The 23,545-nt window shown below is 39.4% G+C and overlaps 1 protein-coding gene across 2 annotated transcripts in view; it reads right to left on the bottom strand.

The window, feature by feature from the left end:
- The window catches only part of LOC140269877 (protein jagged-2-like), a 61,673-nt gene that overhangs the window by 36,174 nt on the left and 1,954 nt on the right, over positions 1-23,545 (bottom strand). For both annotated transcript variants that reach the window (XM_072364885.1, XM_072364886.1), the window contains exon 3: positions 4,998-5,055. In XM_072364885.1, the coding sequence (XP_072220986.1) occupies positions 4,998-5,055 (58 nt within the window). The remainder of the gene's footprint in view (positions 1-4,997; positions 5,056-23,545) is intronic.

Raw genomic sequence — 23,545 nt, 5'->3', positions numbered from 1 at the left:
GAGGTGTTTTAATAGGTTTTAATATACGTACATTTACTGTTGGTTTTAAAACAAATAGAAATGTATTGTTTTGCTGGATTTTTACATGTAACTCCAGGGATCTGTTGAGAAATGCACGTAGTAAATGGTCAACAACATCTCCGTCCTCTTTTCTCGTCTGCCATTTCTGTTTTGTTTTTAAACAGGCGAGGGCTTCCTGAAGCATAAACAACCTTTGTGGGGCTTTTTTCCCTTCTCCCTCTCCTGAGGCCTCTTCAACCTGCTGCCTGGACCTGTTTACACGTGGCTCCTGCAGCACTGAGACCTGTAAACTCAGTCCAGGAAATTCATTGGCTTTTTGAATCTGCACCTTGAGCTACCCTCTATTTTAACAGTATGTTTCACTTTGGAACAACTGATTTTTTCATGTGAAGTTTTATATTTTAAACACCACACAAATAGTGTTCAGGTTACACAAGGAATACAACATGTTGGTTTCATTGGTTTTCAATGGTGTTGATACTTTTTAATGTTGAACATCCGGCAGCTAGGGGTGGGCGATATGACAAAAATATCACGATTTTTAAAAAAATCTATATCGTGATTTTATCACAATCTTAAATTGAAAAATGAAAACCTTTCTTTCTTCATTTTAAAAAGTTTTGCCTGCGTATGCAAACAATGTGCAAACAATGTAAAGTTTAAGGTAAACAACTTTCTAATAAAGTGTACTCTTGCAAAAGTAGAAACAGAAAGTAAAATATCAATCAAAGAAATTACTGACAGTCATTTAAACAGGAGTTATTTATCAAAACACTAAATAGCTTATTGAAGCTGCTGCCTCCGCCTGCGCTGTTTGGCTCTCAGTATACTTTTTGGGATGCTTCCTCTTCAAGTGATTGAACAGGTTCGTCGTGTTGCCACCCAATCTGCAAACCGTTTCTGTGCAAACTTTGCAAATTACATTTGCTTGCACTTGATCAGTTGCAGAAAATCCAAACCAATTCCATATAATGGAGGTGGAATTTTTTTTAGCGACCAACTCCTCTGTTTGGCTACCACAACACACAAACAAGGAGGCGGGTAAGAAAGCGCGTCACTGCCCGTAATTCGCTATGATTAGTCGGTCAGGTTGACGACGTAATACATCTGGTACGTCAGCATAGAACTGCAATTTATAGAATGTGCCCTAGATGATCCCACGATCTCTGCAGTTTGACAGATCATCTTCACGTTGCAATCCTTCACAATCTAATATCATCATATCGTCCACCCCTACAGGCAGGTTTACCCTCCCTTCCACCTCCATACAAAGGTAACTGTTTGACTAATGCATAGATTTGGGGGTGGTGCTATGTTTATCTGATGCAAAACTATTTCAAAACTATTTCAATGCAAAACAACAGAACATATTGTCAGCTTTGGAAATACCTGTCATAACCTGCAGAACCCTTTTTATGTTTCAAGCCACTGAGTGACTAACATTTTACAGCTGTACCTGAAGGGCTGCACGGCATACCTGTGTTTCAAATTATATCTGAATTATTCAAATGAGATTTAAATTTAGGCATTCCGAATTAAGTGAGGATAACGGGACACCGTTTCCCCTGTAGACCTGTGTTTGTGTGGATATTTTTCCTCACTCACAGCACACCCTAACCCCAAACTTTACATTAGCATGAGCCCTCAGTTTTCCCCCCTCTCCTCCAGCAGAGCAGCAGCCATTGAGGCTCATGTAAACTGTAGACTCATGTAAACTGTAGACTCACGTAAACTGTAGACTCACGTAAACTGTAGACTCACGTAAACTGTAGACTCACGTAAACTGTAGGCTCACGTAAACTGTAGGCTCACGTAAACTGTAGACTCACGTAAACTGTAGGCTCACGTAAACTGTAGGTTCACGTAAACTGTAGGTTCACGTGAACTGTAGGCTCACGTGAACTGTAGGCTCACGTGAACTGTAGGTTCACGTAAACTGTGGGCTCACGTAAACTGTGGGCTCACGTAAACTGTGGGCTCACGTAAACTGTAGGTCATGTAAACTGTAGGCTCATGTAAAATGTGGGCTCATGTAAACTGTGGGCTCATGTAAACTGTGGGCTCATGTAAACTGTGGGCTCACGTAAACTGTGGGCTCACGTAAACTGTGGGCTCATGTAAACTGTAGGCTCATGTAAAATGTAGGCTCATGTAAACTGTAGGCTCATGTAAACTGTAGGCTCATGTAAACTGTAGGCTCATGTAAAATGTAGGCTCATGTAAAATGTAGGCTCATGCTCACGGAGCAATTTTGGCAACAATCTTCAGCAGCATTTAAGGCACCATTTGTCACCCAAGTTGCAAATCAATATGTTGATTAAATATTTTGTAAAAACTTCAATAACTGAAAATGTATCAGTTTTCAATGAGAGTATAATACCCAAAGGCTTCGCTTTTAGGTCACTGGTTCGAAAAACCAAGAAACTAGTGAAAAACACTAGAAACTTAACCAAAAGCGATAAAGAGAACGAAAATAGTTTGTTTCAGCCACAACATTGCAAGATTTTCACAGCTGACAGCTGAAAACACAAATAATTCTTTATAAACAAATATTCTTTTCTTTATTCATAACTTTAGATGAATCCTCATCAAAATGACAATATTTCAATAGATTTTCTTTTTAAAAGTCACTCAGTGTTTAAACACTAGGTTGTTTGCTCAGACCAAAGGTGCCGAGGCGCTGTTCACAGCAGATACCTCATCTTAATACAGTTAAAACAGAATTATGTACTATATGAATACAGGACACTGACATGAAGATTTGTGTTGACAGATCAGAGGATTCAGATTGGGTTCTTGGGTGAAGCAAAACTTTCGTGAGAAAGTCTAATTTTTTCCCCTTTTCACACCTGAGCAGATGAGAAATGCCTCTATAATTATGACACCATTACACTAATGTTTGTTCCACTTGCATATGCAACACTGACTGGTGGATACTACAGGTTCATGCCTGCTCTATGACGTGAGTCGACAGTAATTCCACAAAATGGAGGAATTCCCAGACTGAGGCAGTAAAAAGGTGTGAGACTAACTAGATATTAGATACAGTAAACAACCCTTAATCCCCAATGTTTCTACTCTTGATTTATGTCAATTTATATTTCTGTTCAGCGTGACTTAAAATTCAGCAAAGATCTAAGGTTTTTATTTGCTGGGACACATGGGCCCTGACAGATTTACTGAGAGACTTAAACTTGTAATCACGCACTGAGACTTAGTCCACGTTTACATGACAGGACATGGCGGTTGAGACATCAACACTGCCTCTTAGCCTTCCCCCTCTTTGAGAAGAAATAAAGCAGCCCTCCATCCATCACAACGTCAGATATTCAGGTGGTTGAGCATGCAAAGACTACAGCACACCCCTCCCCACTAGGGTTGCTGTCCAGGCTGAGGCACTCAGTCTGAATGCCAGCCTGTCACAGTGTATAATGAAGTGTCGTGCAGTAGCTGGACAGCTGCCGGGATGCTAATTAGGAGACAGACATCAGAGGGAAGAAGGGGGGCAGAAAGTGGGCTGTGGTCTGTAATTAATGGCTTAACGAGGTGAGCTTATTATAGAGGAGAGCTGAAAAAAGCCTGAGTGACCCTGAAGAGGATGAGAAAAGGGACGATGGTGTTAGAGGAGAAAAAAAAAAAACTTAGCTAACATCAAAGCTCATCGTTTACTTTTTAGGATGGATGTTAATTTTCTAAGATATTATTATGAGACAGACGTGTTCAAATAAAGTATACCTAAAGTGTCATACTTCACTGATTCTTTTCATCTTAGTCAAACAATTCAGATTAGGAGCTGAGCTATTTAATATATGGAGTGAAATATTCAGTAAAGATAAAAATCAGTATTACAGCAACTACCATATGCAGTATGTCTGAATCATCAGTATTAGTTGTTGATTTGATTATTCCATGAGAAGAAGTCATCAAATGACCCACCCAAGTCAACTTGGAAAGTGAGCCCCTAATTAACTTTTGTCTTATCACATAGATTATCTCCTTCCATTAACCCCTCTTCCTCCCAAAGATGCTGGAAAACAGTCCAACTGAACTGAGATCAGAAGAATATGTGTAAACAGGATATAGCTGTACGCCAAAGAAATCTGGGAGATGGCCACAGGCATGCTGGAACTGAGCTTGGTTCCAGTTCACATGGTTTACTCTGATGACTTCTCATGAATGCATGTTCTCATAGAGCGAGATAAATATTCAGGATTCTCAAATAGGTTTTCATGCCAAACACAATCAGGTTTGCTCCAACGTGCAACTCATATGTCTTACACACCGACTACCACAACGTCATGATGTCCCCTGAAGATAGAAGATGAAGGTTGCCCAGCAACTAACAAAAGCTGAAGATTTTGATTAATGTAATTTGATTTAATGCCAAACTGAGTATGGTTATTGAGAAAAACATCTCAAACCAGTTCTTAAAATGTCTTAAGTTGATTGGTAGGATTTGCCCATATTTGTTGCACCATGGGCTTTGTTTTATTATCAGCTAGTCACTCGAACACATTGCTGCTGTGCAACGTTGCATATGTCTAAAGATACAATCCAGGTTCTTTGCTAATTTGCATTTCATGTGTAGACATAACACTGATTCATTCCTTGAGTTACAGTAAATGCATTTTTTATGCTTAAATTATTAATAGGCGAGTGTTTAGTGGTCTAACGAACAAATAAAAAAAAAACATCTCTCTGAAAATGGTTTGGTACAACTCAAAACTCAAAATAAGTTAAAAACCAGCCACTGTCCAAAGAAAAACTTTAAAAGACATTCAGAAGGCTTGGAGAACTATTACTCAAGACCACTTTGAAAGATAACAATAAAGTCAGACTGCTTGGATGCAAAATGTAAATAATTAAGGGGTGACTCAAGACTTTTGAACAGTACCATATATGGACACTAATTTGGACAACAATATATTTTATCATTTATTTTGGAGTTAAACAGAGAGCTGAGTGGTGCACCTTACCATTGCTGTGTGTGCCATTGTCCTTATCCCATGCTTCCACTATCAGGGTGTACGCTCGCTGAAACAGAGAGAGGAGAGGGCAGAGGTTATCACAGTGCACACTAATACAGAAACATGGCGCGCACGCACACAGTCCTGCTGGAACTCACCAATGCCCACTTCAAGATGCAGACATGAACATGATGTGGAGTTCGCACAGAAACTTAGATATGAGCCACTGTCACTCATAAACAGGCACACACAAGTTACTTTCATACACACATGCACACACACATACTGTGATGGTGAATAACGGTGGGAAAATAAGACTTGTTCCCACACTGCTGCAACTGATTAGTTTCCATGTGCCTGGGGCAGGTTAACAACTGCAGCCACTGTTCTGTCAAGGAGCAAAACATTCACCTGGAAACTACCAACATACTTTTGGGATATTTCACCCAATAGGTCAATTTGAATTCAACCGGTTAGGTTTTCTTTATATGGTGCCAATCGAAACGCATTTCATCTCCCACGTCATTTTATTATCAAATCCTGGTGTCAGGGCCAAAAACTAATCCAGTTTCCCTTTTGTCAAATCTGGTTCAGGCAATGATTTATTCTTTCCATCAAATTATGAATGTTTTCACCATTACCTCAGCTCCCTGGGACTGAGCAGGGGGGTGATTACTCAGTAAAAGGAGCTTTGTGTTGTAATATGTTGATCTCTATTGTAAAAATGTATTTATTTAGTTTGCATACACATGGCTGATTTTTAGACTTAAGTACACATCAGAAATTACAGATGTTATCTCTAAGTATTTGTTTGATACTAAAGTTTGAGTTAAAATGATGGAAAATTAATGTAATTTGGTCACGTTAAAGTGGTTACAAGCTCTAAGGAAAGCTTCTCCATCCATCCATTTTCTGTACCCGCTTAATCCATCGGTCGGGTTGCGGGGGCGCTGGAGCCTATCCCAGTGGTTATCGGGCGACAGGCAGGGTACACCCTGGACAGGTCACCAGTCCATCACAGGGCCACACAGAGACAAATGAGACAAACAACCACACAAATGCTCACCCTCACTCCAGAGGACAATTTTAGAGACACCAATTAACCTAACATGCATGTTTTTGGATAGTGGGAGGAAGCCGGAGTACCTGGAGAGAACCCACGCATACACGGGGAGAACATGCAAACTCCACACAGAAAGGCCCCAGCCAGGAGTTTAACCTGGAACCATCTCGCTGTGAGGCGACGGTACTAAGCGCCACACCACCTGGCAGCCCAGGAAAACATGTGTTGAAATTATTTTGGGCATCTTATTCTTCAAGTTACATGAGATAAGCCGTTCATGTTCCAGTTACTACAAATTGTCAGAATCATAGTATCATGGTACAAGAAACAAAACATGGCCATAATTCTAATATGCAAAGCTATCTACCTCTTTTCCATTACTAAATACGGAGACACAGCTTACAATGAGATAAAAATTCAACGTGTCCTAATGCTCTCACTATGTCATGATGTTTACCTGGCACTTGTGACTATTTAGACACATTTCAGATTTGGTCGCATATGGGGGAGAGTACCATTTAACACGTTTTTTTTAAATTCCTTTCATTTTCTTACTTTGATGTCACTCACCAGTGGTGAAATACATGATTACGGTTTGTCACTTCACGATGTAAGTTGTTGCCTGATGTGAGATGCACATGCACAAGCACTGCAGGGGAACCGGATGAGTGTGAAAGAATAAAATCTCAAAACTATTAATGTGACCTCTGACCTTGTCTTCTTTCAATATTTGACACTTTTTTGGTCTGTAATGAACTTAGACTGGCAGAAGAAGACAAAGAGTATTTCAGTTGGTATAAAAACTGAAATATAAACATTATGCATTGTGAACTTATCTCAAATTCATTGGAGTAACACAGTTTCAATGTTTAGAATATTTCTTAAAATGGAACTGATTATTACACAGTTCCACTTAAATAAAACCAGGGATATTAATTTTTAATACACTATTTAGTGCAAAGACATAGCATTTATTTATATTCTGTGCAAAAGCCCAGCATGCCTGCACACTATGTCCTACTTTCCAGAGGAGACGGACTCCACTATTCCTCAACAACAAACTCTAACTCTAGATTGTTTCAGGTGCAGCGTTATTTTTTTCTTTTTTTTTCACGGGCATCAGCAAACAAATCGAGATGGACCTCGCTGTCTGTCAACTGCATGTGGTCGGACAAGCAGCTGTGAGTTCCCATGACCCAAGTCTGACTCAGTGTGACTGAAAGCTGCAGGGAGCGTTACAGGGGAGTTTACAAAGTGAAGCTGGGAGAGATTACAGACAGAAGAGGGTTGACAGAAACATGAAACAGAGGACAAGAGAGCCCATGAAGTTAATTAAAGGTAATTTAGTGGTCCTATAACATTTTTAAAGAGACGTTCAGATAATATGCAGAAAGGACAAAATACATATTGTGTTCACAACAAGCAGGTTCGTCCACAGAAGAATGATTAACTAAACTTCTGTGCAAGACACAACTCAAAAACTCTTTTACTCGATTAGGGTTCAGACTAATCTATCAAATCAAGTCAAGTCCTTTTATCATCATTATTACATAAACAAAACAGTGGGGAACTCAAAGCTGATGCGACAATCTTGTCCTTTCATAATATATAATTATATAACCTAGAAATTGTAATACGTTTTTGAGTTTCCACACTTTTGTCTGATGGAATGCCAAATTGAATAATCTAAATCCAAAATTCAAGTGTATCCTTTTTTTTCTCGAATTTAACACATAATTATCCTGACATCTGTCAACTGAAGAACTGGTCCATCATTACCAAAAGCCACTTATATTCTGCTGTATATTTTTGGTCTTTGGTCTTGGTGAACTGTGATTCGGTTGAATATGCCGTTATAAAAACAGCTCTGGTCCAAGCACTTTCATCTATTCAGTAAAATGTAAGAGTTTAGACTGCTTGAACCAGGTGATAAATTACTTTTTTTAATCCAATTTCTGTAACAGTGTTTCAGGTTTTTCAACAGTGAAGTTATCCAAAAAAGCTAAGAAACAACTTACTGGAAAGTACAATTACTGCAATTATTTGTCTTATTATTTGTAGTAGCCAAGATAAAAGAGATCATCAAATTATTATAAAGGCATGATTTATGTTTGCAAACATGCAATGAGAGTTTGAGAAATTTGGGAGAGACCTAAAGAAATTCTTTTTACCTCTAACCCCTGCTGACCTGATAAACCTAATTGAAGCTAAATGCATAATGCTGAAACACTAACATGTAAAGACTTAAATGTAGCCTGCTGGTCAGAGAGCTTAATTTCTTACATCCCTAAATTCTCATCACTTCTCAGCCTGACTGATGGATGTCCAGTAGTTTCCAGAATTTAAACAGAGTTGGACCACTCTCAGATACACAAACCAAACACATCCAGTAAATTTCCAAGATAGATTTTGTGAGCCTAGAGCTTTCGATATAATATCACAGAACTACCAGCGAAAGACAGATGAATTCAAACAACACTCAAAACAGACAGATGACTTAATAAGGGTACAGAAGCCAGGACATGAGCATCTGGCCAGTAACTGACCTCTTGATACTTGTTGCTGGTTGGTGGTTGGTAGGACTTGCATCAACTTGCCCAATCACCAAAACTGAGACAAAATCTTAAAACTACTCATATTCAATCGCTTCTAATGCCAAACAACTGATCTGAACCAATGACAAAGCCTCCTGTTCAGACTGCTCTCTGTTAGGGTGAGGCGACTGTGCAGTGATTTATGATCCCAGCAAGCGTCCCCAATTCTGAAAAGAGTGAAAATAAGTGGACATTATCATAATTAATCTTCCTCTTTGTAATCAATCTTAAATGTCACCGAAACCGGCTCTTAGACCGCCGCAGCTGTCTCACAGTCACAGACCAGCCAGACGTGTGTGTTTGGTGTGGGTCTGTGTATACTTGTTTGACTCTGTGTTACTGGACTGAAGTGTGTGATTATGTGCACGATGATGGACAGGAGCTTGAGTATCAAAGCGTCATGTCCTTTTGGTCTGCAGTGAGACGACTTTATGAGTCGGATATGCAAACAGTGTGTTCCTGTGCACATGCATGTGTGTGGTTTTGCTGGGTGGGAGGGAGGGGACAGAGGGAGGGAGGGAGAGTGCATGCTGGGAGACACTTGACACCTCAGAACCAATTTAAAGGAGTCAGAGGGATATGAGTTTTCATTAGGTGAGGAGAAACCAGCCAACTCCTCACTGCCTTCACCTGTTCAATGAATAAATTACTGCTTTACATTCAGCAGGAACAGCCGCCAGTGACACACAGCTCTACTGAGAATATGCTGTATAGGCTGGAACTGCTCCACACCCTACAAGATACTTTTTTTTTCTGAGTTTAATCACACAAGTTTATCGCACATGTTAATAAGCTTTCTTCCACAGAAATTCTGCTCCTATACCCACAATGAACCAAGTCACTAAAACACTTTTGAAAAACCTCACATTGTGTAATGTTGTAAGACTGCGCAAACAAACTGTTGATATTATCAAGCTGATATCAGATGAAGAAATAAATTTGGATTCACTGTTACGAACTGTTTGATTGACAAGGAAAAAAAGAATCAGAAGTCTTACAACATGAATGCCAAACACAGAGTCCTGTCTTTGACCAAGTCACTTAAAAAAAAAAAAAAAAAAACTGAAATTATCAATAGGATTCAAGCTTGTAACAATAGAAAATCTTCAAATTACAAAACTTTACAGAGCATGGAACAACAGATATGTGGATCAGTTTATACTACAGAGGATGTTGGTATGTGAAATGTAGATGCCACACTTGATCCCCACAGTCATAAATTTTGTAAAATCTATAACAATGTTCATGTGAACATTAACAGACACAGACAGGTGATTAAAAGTACAGTATATAGAGGCTCAATAAAACCCAGGGGTCACTGTCAGTCTGTTACTCCGTCTTTTGATTCAGTGTCAAAAGGATAGTTTGCGAGTTTCTTGTTTTTTTTAATGACGTGTTCCAGTCGTTTCGTCTGTTCAACCAATCACTGAACACTAATCATCAATCAATGATAATTTCCCTCATGCTAGGAAAGTTCCTACTCTAAGGGAGGACCTAAAAAAAACCTATAGAAAGAGTTCAGTTCTTTTGGTGCAAAAGCTAAAAAGAAGTGGGGCTATCCCAAATGGTTATAAGAACTATGAAAGGTTCCTGGGGACTGAAAATACTTACAGATGCAAACAGTGTAATTTGAGCTTAAATAAATGTAGCACATTGAAATAATTGAAGTCGTAATTTAGAGTAGAACAGGGCTAAAGCTAACTAAGCTAAGTTACAACTGTTTTGGTCTCATAAAGAGTGTGATAATGTCCTTTAATGTCAGTTTTGAGGACCTTAATCAACTATGAATAAAACCTTCAAACCACAGAGTGAGTGGTAGCTGTATTCTGTTGAAATAGAGTAGCGACTTCTGGGGCTCAGACTAACAGGGAAATGCTAAAACACAACCTGTGGGGCTGACAGCAAACGTAAATCAATCCCAACAGATGTCCAGGTGGTTTCTCTTCAGATATTTTTCCTGTTCATGGCAGTTTGAAAAGCAATTTTCTATGTAGCCTTGTTCAACCATATAACATATATAAATGCTTAAATTATGCATAATTAAAGGTATGGCAGCATCAAGTAACAGCTAAAAAGATGTGTACAGTGTCCCAGGGTTCTCAGTCTGATCGATCTCCTGCATATTCACCTCCGATTCCAAAACCCCAAGATGGCCATGACCAGATGACAGATTTGTAGCTTCAAAACAGCAGTCCACAAACTAATGGGTCACATCATCTACATCTATGGCTGAAACAGTTTAGCGTTTAATTAATCTGAGGAATTAAGCAGCCACCATGAGTAAAGAAAGTCTTCATGTCAGAACAAAGAAAATAAAATCATCTGCAGAAAATCAACAGCAGGTTGTTACTCCAGTAAAAAAAAAAAAAAAAAAAAAAAAAAAACTGCTACTACTAGATTATGACCTCAAAAAGACAGCATAAAAAAAGATGGATGTAGCCAACTGAGGAAGCGCAGTGGTAAATGGACTACATCAGTGCAACACTAATCCACATTTACCCATTCACATACAAATTCATTATTAGTCTACACAGTTTGTTAGCCTAAGCACTATATTTTCTCTATCTTACGCACACTCAAACACCAATGAATGCTCCACAGGCAAAGTGCAGTTCACTGTCTTACACAAAGGCACTTCAACATGTGGACTGGGGAAGCTAGGAAACAAATCCCTGACTTTCTGATTGGCAAACAACTGCTCTACCTCCTCAACCTCAACCAATAGTCAATGTTACAGACTGCCCTTAAACACATCTCTGGCTCTAATAGATATCCATTAGGAATGCTTAAACCTCTTTCATAAAACACAGTCAATAAATTTTTCGCACAAGTCATTACGATGTCATTACTTAGACTCTGTCCGATCAGTGTCCTTCTGAAAATAATTATGTAATAACATTGAAATTCAGCTTCTTATCCAAATATGGTCACTTCTGGCTTTAAAAGAAAGATCATATGGCGAAGGCCATCAAGGGCTTCAAAACAGGAGTTCACAAACCAGTAAGTGAAGCCACAGTGGATATGTCCACTTTTTAAATCAAAAGAAAGGTTTTATATACAAAGGCGGACTAAAAATAAGAGGAATGTTGCTTTAATTGAAAGCTCACAACAGCATGGAGGACCCAATTAACAACTTTTCTGGAGATGTGATCAGAAGAAAAAAAAAAAAAAAAACAGCTGCACCACCTGTCAAGTTCCACCTGTTATTCTATTGACATGAATAAAACATGTAGCTCTCGGTAGAGAGGAGCTTGGATGGTTAATTTAGCACATTATTAACAGAATAAGCCCACCACCCCTCCACTTACCACCACCTCTTCTCTAAGGACACTTCACTGCACCAATCCTTCCCGAAGAGGCCTCGTTCAGCCAGCAAATCTAATCAAAGCTAATCTAATCAGGTCTTTATACTGAGCTGGAGAGTTGTGAAATGACCCAATTCACTTTTCCCACACCAAACGCGTGAAAAGCTATTTCTGTCGCTCCAGGTCATGCTGGCTCCTCGAGCGACAGAAAGGAATTCTGTGAATTGGTCTTTCATAGTGAATCCATGGCATGCATGTATGAGGGAGAAAACACTGTCTTAAATCTATTAGTTAGTCTCCTGACCCAGTGATGTAACTGGAAAAAAATTTATATTTTCAATCCAATGCAGTAAGATATGTTCTTTTACAAAGAGAATTCGCATTGCATGTCAGACCCAACAATTTTTGTTTATTCCAGAAAACCTCAAATAAAGCCAAAGGGCATAACCACAAAGTTACAACACATACAGATAAAGTCTGATAACAATATGTCTTTTATTACCAACTAACCAAATCCTCTGTAATCAGATGTTGCCACTGATAATATGTCTGCACTCATTTAACCTATATTCACACAGCGCCTCGCATTAAGTATATGACATTATCATAACCATCTGCCAGGAGCTCAAGCCTTCTCCTGATTTACTACTTTATCTTGTAGTAGAACCACAATCGCTTATCACTCTTTTTTTTATGTCTGTCTCCTTGGAGGTATATACAGGTAATTTGCATTAGATCCTGATATCTGTCTTTTAGTAAAGATAATAACAAAAGTTTTACAGAGGAAAAATCACAAGTCTGTCAAGAAGGAGAAGGAAAAATACAATGGAGAAATACTAGACAGACACTGAATTGCAGCACAACATTTACATCAGCGCAGTATTTAAGTTGTGCATGTATAGGCAAGTGTGTGTCTATGACCAGCTCAAGTACTTGGCTAAAGCTACTGATTTGATAACAGGCTGTAAACAGAGAGATAAGCAGAACGGGAGAGCCAAATTCAGGCCACTTATGACCGTAAAAGTCCACAGTGACTCACTGAGGCTCCACTAGGTTTTTCACAACCAACCAATTTCAAGATTGACCCAGACTGAAATTTCACAGAGGATCTGAAATGAAGATGTGTAAGTGGGTAGAATGATTTTGCCTGTGATGTCAGAGGCACCATGCTGTTTTCAGTGGGCAACTGCTGCGCAAGGTGGTGAAAAAAGCTGAACGTTGCACAAAAGCATGACCACTAACTCAAACATTTGTAAGCTACAGTTTGTGCAGAAGCAAAGATGAGTTCCAAAATTCATCATCAACTGCAAGGTTGCACTGAAGACATTGTCAAATGCCATCATACTATGATTCTGCACTGAGCTCAGAAATATTTGTTTTAAATTCTACCAGTGTGTTAACTTTCCCACTAGGCAAAGAAGTGCCCTACATCACCATGTACAGTTCAAATATATAAGATTACAGCTTTCCTCTTCTCCGAGCTATGACCTGACATAATTTTTTTTCTTTTGTGCGTGAGTTAGGTAACTTGCAGTTAACTTGTCTGGCCTGGTGGCCTTGACCTGGTGATACATGCACTTAGAACCTTTTCCAAAGGAAACCTTTCTGACATCTTAGTTTGGGACATGTTCTAAACCATTTTTTCATTCAGACATTTAGCAGTTACTTTTATCCAAAGCCACTTGTAAATCGGGAACGTCGTTCAAGTGTCCATACTCTGACAAAAGTATTAACTGCAAAGTAAGTACGTGTTAGGGTATAGAAGTGTTTCTCAAGGTGATGAGTCTTCTAAAGATTTGCTAAGATTGGGAGGGACACGACAATTCTCACAGCTTTGGTAGTTCATGCCACCATTGTGGAAGCACAAATGGGAACAGTCTGAACTGAGAACACCTTTGGGATAGCAGTATTCCCATTCAACTAAACATATCAAAGAGTGCACTGAAGATGGAACTTGTACATATCTGAGCGGTTATTAAACAATTATTCAATACCTATTTCTAGGGCTAGGTACCAAACTTCGGTTCTTTTAAGGCCCCCCAACCTAAATGCTTCGGTTGTACCGAGTATCAAAACATGCCTAGTCTTTCAGTGCCAAGTTTCGGTACCCAGAGATTAATCACGTGATCAAGAACTGATCATGCTACCCTCAACTGGCTGTATTAGTGTTACACTTTGCCGCATGCAGGAAAATGTGGTTACGCCCACAGACGGGGTTCACGTGTATCTGCGTTGGGAACTGTAGTTGTGTGCGTGTTGTTGAACCGGTTATACAATGCCATTGAGGTCAAAAGCGTGGCTCTATTTCACCAAGATTGATGTCAATAGTGCGCGATGCAGTATATGCCAAAAAGTCATAGCTGCTAAGGACAGCAACACGACTCATTTAATTAATTATTTGACCGTGCACAAAGTGAAGGTAAAGGTACTGGTATCGAAAAATTTTGATTGATACCCAGCCCTACCTATTTCTAAACATCATATTGTTCCAGACTGCCAATGATTAATTCAATATGAGTTCAATACCCACCAATAATTAAGACTAAATGATTACCCTATTCTGCATGGGACAGTCACCTCTAAACATGTGAACTGGGATTCAATTCATTCAGTGGAAAATCTGTTAAATATTTGTCTACATTTGTAAGAATGTGCACTTATAACCATTAATCTCTAGCTGTGGATTTAGTGTAGATATTAGCTGTGGGCACTTCAACCCAAAGGTGCTTTCTCTGAAGATCTTTGGACACCTACAGCTGTCTGTATTTAATATGACATAAGAACAGTTTAAACAGATGTGTATATTACTCCAACATCAAAACATTTAAAATTTAACTTTCAGAAACTTTCAATACATTTTAGATGGAAGACTCTATGAACCCAGATGGGAGAAGAAGGAAATAGTCTCCATGATGGATCTCAGTGATTCAATAACGGTTTTCTTTTTTACTTTCAATTCTTCTCCTCACCACAACAGGATGTAGCTATAATTCACAGTTCTGTCGAGGGAGAAGCCAACACCTAAACCAGGCATGAATACCGAATTCAGCATGTTGCACTGCAAAGAGCAGCCCAAGAGAGGCTTTATGTAAATGCTCTCAAATGCATGTGTAGGTGCCCTCTTCTTTTTCCACTTCTCTGTGCAAGTTTCCCCCACCTCCACTTATCTTAAATAACTCAATATCTGGGCACAAAAGCTCAGGTATAAATTCATTATTCACTCAGAAAGGTGCAGTGACAAAAGGTTTGAGGCAGCCTCATTTCCACGGTGCCACAGGGAAAGTGATACCCTTGCTGTGGGAAAACCCTCTTGTCATATATTTTATAGCCCGCCACTTTCACTTTTCTTCACAACATACCAAAAGAGCACGGTAGACAAACGTTTAGACACATTATGGGCTCACAAGTGTGAAAGTGTGTTACAGGGGTTCCTCCATAAGGGGTAGGTTGGGTAACGGAGATTACTGTTAGAGATTGTTGAGAAACCCTGTTGAACCTTCACCCAATCCCTCTGAAGTAAATGCTTACAGCGGGCTGCATGACGTTCATGTTGCAGCATTCTATTAACTTATTCTCTGTTTGATTTCTAAAACTTACTTTGGGGAAGACAAGTGATAAGTCAGGGTGTATTCATGCTGAATGTGGTTACAAGAACTCTGGAGCATTTATTCTTTTGGTTTGGTTTCTCCACTACAAGTATGACATATATGTTAGAATGTCCAGCTCCTCCTCCATGTGAAAAAAAACTTGAGAAAATAAAATTGCAAAGAAACCCACCAGGCTGAAAGAAACAGCATGTTAAAAAAAAAAAAAAAAAAAAAGCATCAAAGTTAGTGAACACACTCTATTACTTTTTGAACAAAAGGGATCAAAAACTGCATTCAACTCCATTCATCCGTTTTTCCATTTCCAATCCTGATTTACAACCACTCCACCTTTAATCGCAATCTGTGTTTAGGTCTTTTAGCTTGACTAGAACTCAAGAGGGAAATCAAGCCCAATACACGCATTTAATTACATCTGCATTAACCTATCACACACATTACAAAATGAGGGAACACAGAGTGACAGGATGTCACAAAAAAAAAAAGACAGAAAATACATTAAATGCAATTTAAGATACCATCTGTTTACTTGAATATTTTTCTACTCTACTTCATCACAAAGGGTGAATTGGGAAGCAGCACTGTAAAGCTTCCTGGAACACAGAAAACAATAAAAGCTCTATTAAAGTACTGTCCCTTTTATGGAACTCCTTAGCATAGTTGTAGGCAGTGTCTTTTCTTTGATGACACTGTGAACAGTTTTCACTCCTGTTCTGAATCAGTACTCAGTGTATAATGATCTACTGGTATCTATGGCAACACTAATGCTTGACACCACATAATTACAATATTAGTGGACACCAGAGGAATAAATCCCACAATGTTAAGCCTCCATGTTATGTGCGATTGTTGTTTCACCACATTCACCAGCTATCATGTTAAACATGTCCCTATTGTCAATTGTTGTAATAGTGACAAATTTTCATTGCTTGTAGCTTTTCACAATGAGATGATGCTGTATCAACATGATTAATTGATGTTACGTTTATTGCATCTACTTCAAGAAACTTAATATCAATCTAGAGTGGGACAGCAGCAAGTTTTTTTGTTTATCTGATGTGGTAGTGTGAGATATTTACATATTTATCTCCTAAAGGTGCAATTAATGCCAGCACACAAAGCTGTCCACTAACACACTAGTTACACATAAATCACAACCCAGATACTTTATAGCAAGTCAATCCTGAAATTCTGACTATGTGCTAGCCATGTCTAAGTGTCATTTGGTAGGGTAGGTATCTGTCTCATCTCCAGTAACATGACATAAATCTAAATTCCACCTGAAGCATCAATAATCAATCTGCTGGCCAGGCAGATCAGCTAAACACATATTTACACCTTGGACCAGAACCAGGTCATCTGACCTGGAACCAGCGTGGGAAAGATGAGCGCACTGTTTTTGGCTGCCAAGCAAACCAAGGTTACACCTTGTAACAAAACCTTGATGTGGTCATCTTGGAAGGCTTTTTGGCTTATTACAGACACAGTGCAAACATATAAAAATTGGAAATTGTTTAATACATTTCCAAACCTGCAGCTTTGTCCCAATTTCTCTCTTTATTCACTATCTTATCCCAATTTAAATAACAAAAATGAAGTATTACATAATTATTTTATATTTACTTCAGAGATGCAATTCAAGCAATGACAACCTCTTCCTATTATCTTTTATGTGGAGTAAGATGTAATTACAGAAAAGTACATTTGTCAAAAGAGGCAAAAAAAAAATCATTGTTGAGAGGATATAAATTTGACACATTCTTAGCCTAGTTAAAGAATAATTTGAGTATCTTAAAAATAACTACTGTGACTCAAGTGTAAGATTAGTAATAATGAAAAAATATGGCTAAGAAATCATTCACTGTGATTTTCTTGGTAATAGATTGTACAGTATGATCAGGTGAAATTGGTTATGTACTAAATGGTAAAACCATAAATAAACAAGCCACAACAATGGTTATCTTTCTTCTTAAAAAGTTGGTTTTAGCCACTTCTCCAGTGTTTGTACAGTCCATGAAACTGTTGTCCTGTAGGGATAGGGGGATCGGAATAACTGATACTTTATAGCAAGTCAATCCTGAAATTCTGACTATGTGCTAGCCATGTCTAAGTGTCATTTGGTAGGGTAGGTATCTGTCTCATCTCTAGAAACAGTAACAGCTGTCGAAAAACGTGTGGGTAAATGTACACAAAATATGACATTTTAGTCTTTGTCTGAATACCACATGCTCACTCACTGAGCTTTCCTGACACAGCAACCACAGCAACCCTACACGTCCATCCAGGTGAGTGTCCTATCCTAACTAATCAACCAAAAAAGCTTCACCAAAGTGCAAAGAGCTCCTGATTGTGGAGCAGGAGACAGCGCCAAGTATGCACTCTGCAAATGAGCCAACCGAGCCGACTGCCGGTGGTGACGGCAACAAAGGTCTACCAAGGAATACAGTGACTTGTTGTCATCCAACATTGCACTTTGTGACTGCTCACTGATACTCCTCTGAGATAGTTGGTTTTATGCTCATCGTGCTGTAATCATGGCCTGTTTTCGTGATAGTATTTCACAAAAATGTTTATTCTAGGAGGCGGAGCAGGAGGTTTCTAAAGAACAGCTGTTCCACCTCTGTCCCCGCATCTCTGCCAGGCTGAGGAAGAAATTCTGGCAAGAGAGGGGGCAGACAGGAAAAAAAGTGGGCTATGAAACTGAAGGAGTACACACTCTTGATCCTTGATTTACTCACAGAGGGGTGAGGGGAGGACAGCAGCTCTAAAAATACCCCATAAGGAGAGAGGGAGAAAGAGATGGTTGGCTGGGGTAGCTTTGGGTGAGGGGAGAAGCAGAGGAAGAAGAGAAGGAAATGCTTGTTTTTGTTCCAGCCATAACTGTTAAGAAAAAAAAAAGGCATCATCTTAAAAGTCTTCATCCTAAAAATACGCTTCCCTCGTGATCTCAGAGGGAAACTGGGTGGAGGATTTATTTTTAAAGGGGGGCTACTTTCTCCTTCTTCCTCTCTCGGACCCATCATCACTCCTTCCCTCCTTTTATCACCCAATCCATCCCCCCACTTGTTTTTCATGAAAAAACATGCCACTACAGACCCAAACAGCCGGAGGGGCTAACGTGAAGGGAAAATGATCGGTGAAGAAGATGGAGAGAAGGCAGAACAATATGCTTTTTTGCAGCTAATTCATGTCAGGACCACTGGCCCAGATAATTAAGCTAACCAATGGAGTCCACTATTGCAGCACCAGAGGCCACAGACCACTGCCTTGTACAAAACACCCTCTGTTAGTAACTGATTGTTGGATTACGGGATGCCAGAGCAAAATAAAAGAGATTGAGAGATATTGGTTAATAAAGCCAACGCCTTTATCATTTTTATAATTAAAGAATAAAGTCATGCTGATGTGCTTTCATTTAAGTAGAAAAAATTCAGGTATACCATGCAAGGATAAACTTAAATTGAGGCAGAAATTTGGTTGATATGTAATAAACAAGTAATCAAAAGAAAAGTAATCGTGGAAGTAATACATTAAAGCATTGTTCAGAGTCAGTGGTTCATAGTGCTACAGTTAAAGAGAAGTTTGAAAAGGTTAACAACAGTGGCACTTTGCATGTAACACGAACACAGGCCTTTTTTTACAAAGTGACTGCACCTTATCGTTGATGGAGATTATCAGGTCATGGTAATCAATCTTCGAGGAGCTTGAAGATGTTTCACCGCTCATCCAAAAAGGCTTCTTCACTTCTGAACTAGATGGTGGGGAGTATCAGCTTATAAGCAAAGAAGGTCGGTACAGTCACATGTGTTGCTGAACCCCCAAAGCAGTGTGCATGTCGTTACAGTCATTATCACCTCTGACTTGTCTATGTGCCTGAAAGGGTGAGTTTTGCTCACAGGATCCAAGGTGTGAATGATTGTGAAACAGCCTTGGGAGAAGAATCAAAGCTGCATTGTAGGTGCTGGGAAGGTGATGCCTGAGACCTCCTCCTCTGTTAAAAAAAAAAACTGTTTTTTCCAGTTTAACATAGATGGCTTCCTTGACTCCTCTCTTAAACCATCTGTCTTCTCTGTCCAGAATGTGGACTTTACTGTCCTCAAAAGAGTGTCCTTTTTCCTTGAGATGTAGGTGCACTGCCGAGTATTGACCTGAGGCGGTTCTCCTATGTTGTGCCATGCGCTTGTGGAGCTGTTGTTTGGTGTCTCCTATATAGAGGTCCGCACACTCCTCGCTACACTGCACTGAACTACATACATGACGCCACTCAGTTTTTGTTTGGGTGTTTTGTCCTTTGGGTGAACCAGTCTCTGTCTGAGGGTGTTTGAAGTGCACTGGAATTTCATGATTGGAGAAGCTCCTTCTAAGTTTCTCCGAGACTCCTGCAACATATGGAATTACAATATGTTTGCGCCCGTTCTTAGCTTCTCTATGGTTTGGTCCATTTGGTCCACAGATTTGAATAGGTTTCTTGGAGTGCTGATGTTTCTTTTGTTTTCCCTCAGTCTTTGTAGGTACACTCTCCGCCCTGCACCTTATCTTAAGAAAAAAAGGCGTCCTCCTGACGTCCCTTTGGTCATTTGCTAGACAAATATATAGGGATCAGCGTTGCATCAGTGTGTGCTTAAACACAGCAAGTTGGTGTTGCAAAATCACTTGACTCACAACAACCAAGTTGGTAAAAGCAGTGTGCTATAAAGGTGCTTCCCCCTGAATACATGTATGCCAATTTGGCAAGTTTTTGTAAGAGCTGCATCAATGGCAGATTACCCTAAGTCCTATAGTTCGTCTCTGCTCTTATACACAAGATACTGATCCAAGGGGTTTCCATCCTGCCTTAAAACGGGCTGTGTGGAAAGGGCTTGAGATAAAAAAAGAGAATTACGGGACGCCCATGGCAGAACAGTGTGTCGTTAATCATTGTCACATTTTGAGCTGATGTAAAAAGACTGTGTGAACATTTCTTGGTTTTTCAAATTGTAAGTAGCCATGTATTACTTCTCTCTGTGAGTTTCATTCCTGCAAAGAAAGTTATTATGGTGTTGTAATTTTTTTTGTTTTGATCGCCCAATCAAGGTGGCAAACATCATAGGCAGTAATAAGCAATGAGTTGCAGTAGTTTGTAAAATCTCCCACTGGTTCAGATTAATAAACCAAACACATGAATTAGTCCACCTTTAAAAAATATTACTTGTATTGCAATAGGAGAACAAGGTACATATGTTGCCTTTTCAGCTGATACAGTCTGCAAAGCCTTTTACAAGGTTTTTCTCATTTACTCACACAGCTCTTATTAATATAAAGCATGTATATCAATTATAGTATAATTTGCTTCAAAGAAGCCAGAATCTTCAAAAGTGGTTGAGCGCAACAGTCCTACAGGCTCTCTCAAGAAGCCATTCTTAAGGAAGGGAAACGGGGAAAAAAGGCTGAGGTATGCCAAATGGCTCAAAAACTGGACTGAAAATCAGTGGCAACAGGTCTTATGGAGGGATTAATCCTCCCCAGAGCCCAGACCCCAACATCATTGAAGCAATGTGGGATTGTCTTCACAGATAACAGAACAAAAGGCAGCCAATATCCAAAGAAGAGCTTTGGGACGTCCTTCAAGAAGCCTGGAGAACTAATCCCGAAGACTACATAAAAAAATGACAGAAATCTTGTCTAAGAGGGCTCAGGCTGTGTTGAAGAATTCAGGGGCTCGTCACAAATATTGCATTTCAAGCTAAAAGACTTGTACAAACGATTTTTGCTTCATATACACGTTTAAAAAAAATTGCTGCACATATTTCTTGTTTTTCTGGCACTATGAAAAGAAATTAGGCTATACTCAACATATTTCAGTGTTTAGTGTATGCAATGCTAAAATGAAGAAGGCAATGACTGTATGTGGGTTCCTTCCGTAGCTTTGGCATTTCCATAACTTCAAACCATCCAGTGTGATAAAATAAACAGCAGATAAACATAACAAACCTGACTTTCATTTTTAAAGTTTTTAAACTTGCCTTCAAAATCAATTTCCACTTGAATCTTTCATATGTGACAACTGCAGATGAATTTACATTTTTTAAAGTTAATATGGTTGAACAAGAAATCATACTCTTTTAGAGTGATTAGACCATGCTAATATTAATAAAATAAAGCTCAGAGACGCTGTCCTGTGCATGTGCCGCTACTCGGAAGGAGTTCATAATGCTGCACATTCTTTTTGAATGAGACTTCATCATTATCACAAGCTTTTTTACATCCTTTATCAATAGCTCTACAGTCCAAATCAGAAGTAAACATTTAATTTAAGTCCATTTTAACATAAGAAGTCCCCAACACAGTGCTGCAGCTTAGCCAGCATTGAGCAACCTGCTCAAGCCAAAAGTACAAGCTTATTATGATGTCTGGAGAAAAATTTCAATTATATTCTTTAAAATTCCTTAACTGCCTCAAGTCTTGAGAGCCTCACCATAAGAAGCTGCTGAGCACGGATACCCTCCATTCTTAATGCACCCACCCCACCCTAACACACACTCATACACAGACTGCACCACCTTCAGGGCAGATAGTGGAAAATACTAACCCCACACACGCCGAGCGAGACAATGACCCAATAATGGACAGAGCGTGAACCTGAGAGGCAGCGAGGTAAAGGCATCCCCAGTCAGATTGACCGGGGATCTTCACTTGCTTGAGTAGTTGGTGACACTGATATCCACCGCCTGTGTCACATACAACTTAGTGGTAACCATATCTGCCCGCAGGGCCCCAACTTACTACTTCCATCTTCCCCTTTGCTGACAGCTGACCATGGGGAGTGATGAATGGGGAGGTCATGTAACCAGCCGAGCACACAATGCACCCGATATGTACATTCTGACATGAATACATGGAAGGGGTCTCTGTGCTTTCATGTATATATAGCTGCAGTGATACACGATTATTTCAACAGATTTTCAATTACTTTATTAATGATTTTCTTCAAGCAATTTAATATTTAGTTTTTTTAAAACAAATTCCAACAATGTTGTTGCATATTTCATTACAATAACTGTCAAATAACGCTGCATACAATATTACCTTATTCAAGGCCTTGTGTTTTCATTGTTTGTTTTTTTTTATCTGAACAACCCCCAAAAAAGCCCAAAATGTCTAAAATACAGTAAATCTACAAAAAGCAAGTAATTTTTGACTATTGCTCAGCATCTTCAAAGAAGGCTAAAAATCCCTGGAGAAATTTAAGCATGCAGTAGAGAGCATGGCTTAAATTAAAAGTTATTAAAGCATTATCAATCTGTTTTCTGTTGTCTGACTGATTAATAGATACTGTACACTGTAGAACACATGATGTTAGAAGTAAATACTGTGCTTGGCTCTTTTCATCATCTGGTTAGTCCTCACTTGTTTAGCTAACAGTGACTGAGGATAATTTCAACAGCTCATTCAGCTGTTTTGTGAATCAAACTTGTGATCTCTCCCTCTTCAGCAGTCACTCTGAAACATCCCTGATAAAGATCTGTTGTTGTGAACAGCAGTTTCATACAGATCTGAGTGCCAGCACTGATCCAGTTTCCCACGTTGACTTTACACAGGAGCAGGAGAAGGTTTTGTTTGGAGTAGCTCCTTGCTATGTTGGGATTAGATACTAAATTACCTGCCACTTCTTAATCAGCACTGCTTGAGAATCCTTCTTTCCCCCAACCAAACACCAGCACAACACCCCCTTCCTCTTACCTCAAACACAGACGACACACAAACAGCGGATTGTTAGGTAACTCATCAAACCGAGACACAACTGCGCCGCTCCCGTGCGTAAAAGTCACGCGTCATGCGCGCTTGTGGCTTTGGTTTCATCAGAAACACACGGATGTTCACTCAAAAGCTCCCACGAATAATGCGATATCCTTCGATAGCTAACTGATTATGCGGAGACACAAAAATTAGCCAAATTGGCACGTGGAGGTGAAAAAGGAGCTGCCAGAAAATGCTTAGACCAATTAGCGTG

The sequence above is a fragment of the Leuresthes tenuis genome, unplaced genomic scaffold, assembly GCF_036924035.1.
Source record: "Leuresthes tenuis unplaced genomic scaffold, fLeuTen1.0.hap1 SCAF_15, whole genome shotgun sequence".
In the NCBI taxonomy this organism is placed as follows: domain Eukaryota; kingdom Metazoa; phylum Chordata; class Actinopteri; order Atheriniformes; family Atherinopsidae; genus Leuresthes; species Leuresthes tenuis.
The sequence above is the reverse complement of the archived record's forward strand: the minus strand, read 5'-3'. Positions and strand labels throughout refer to the sequence as shown.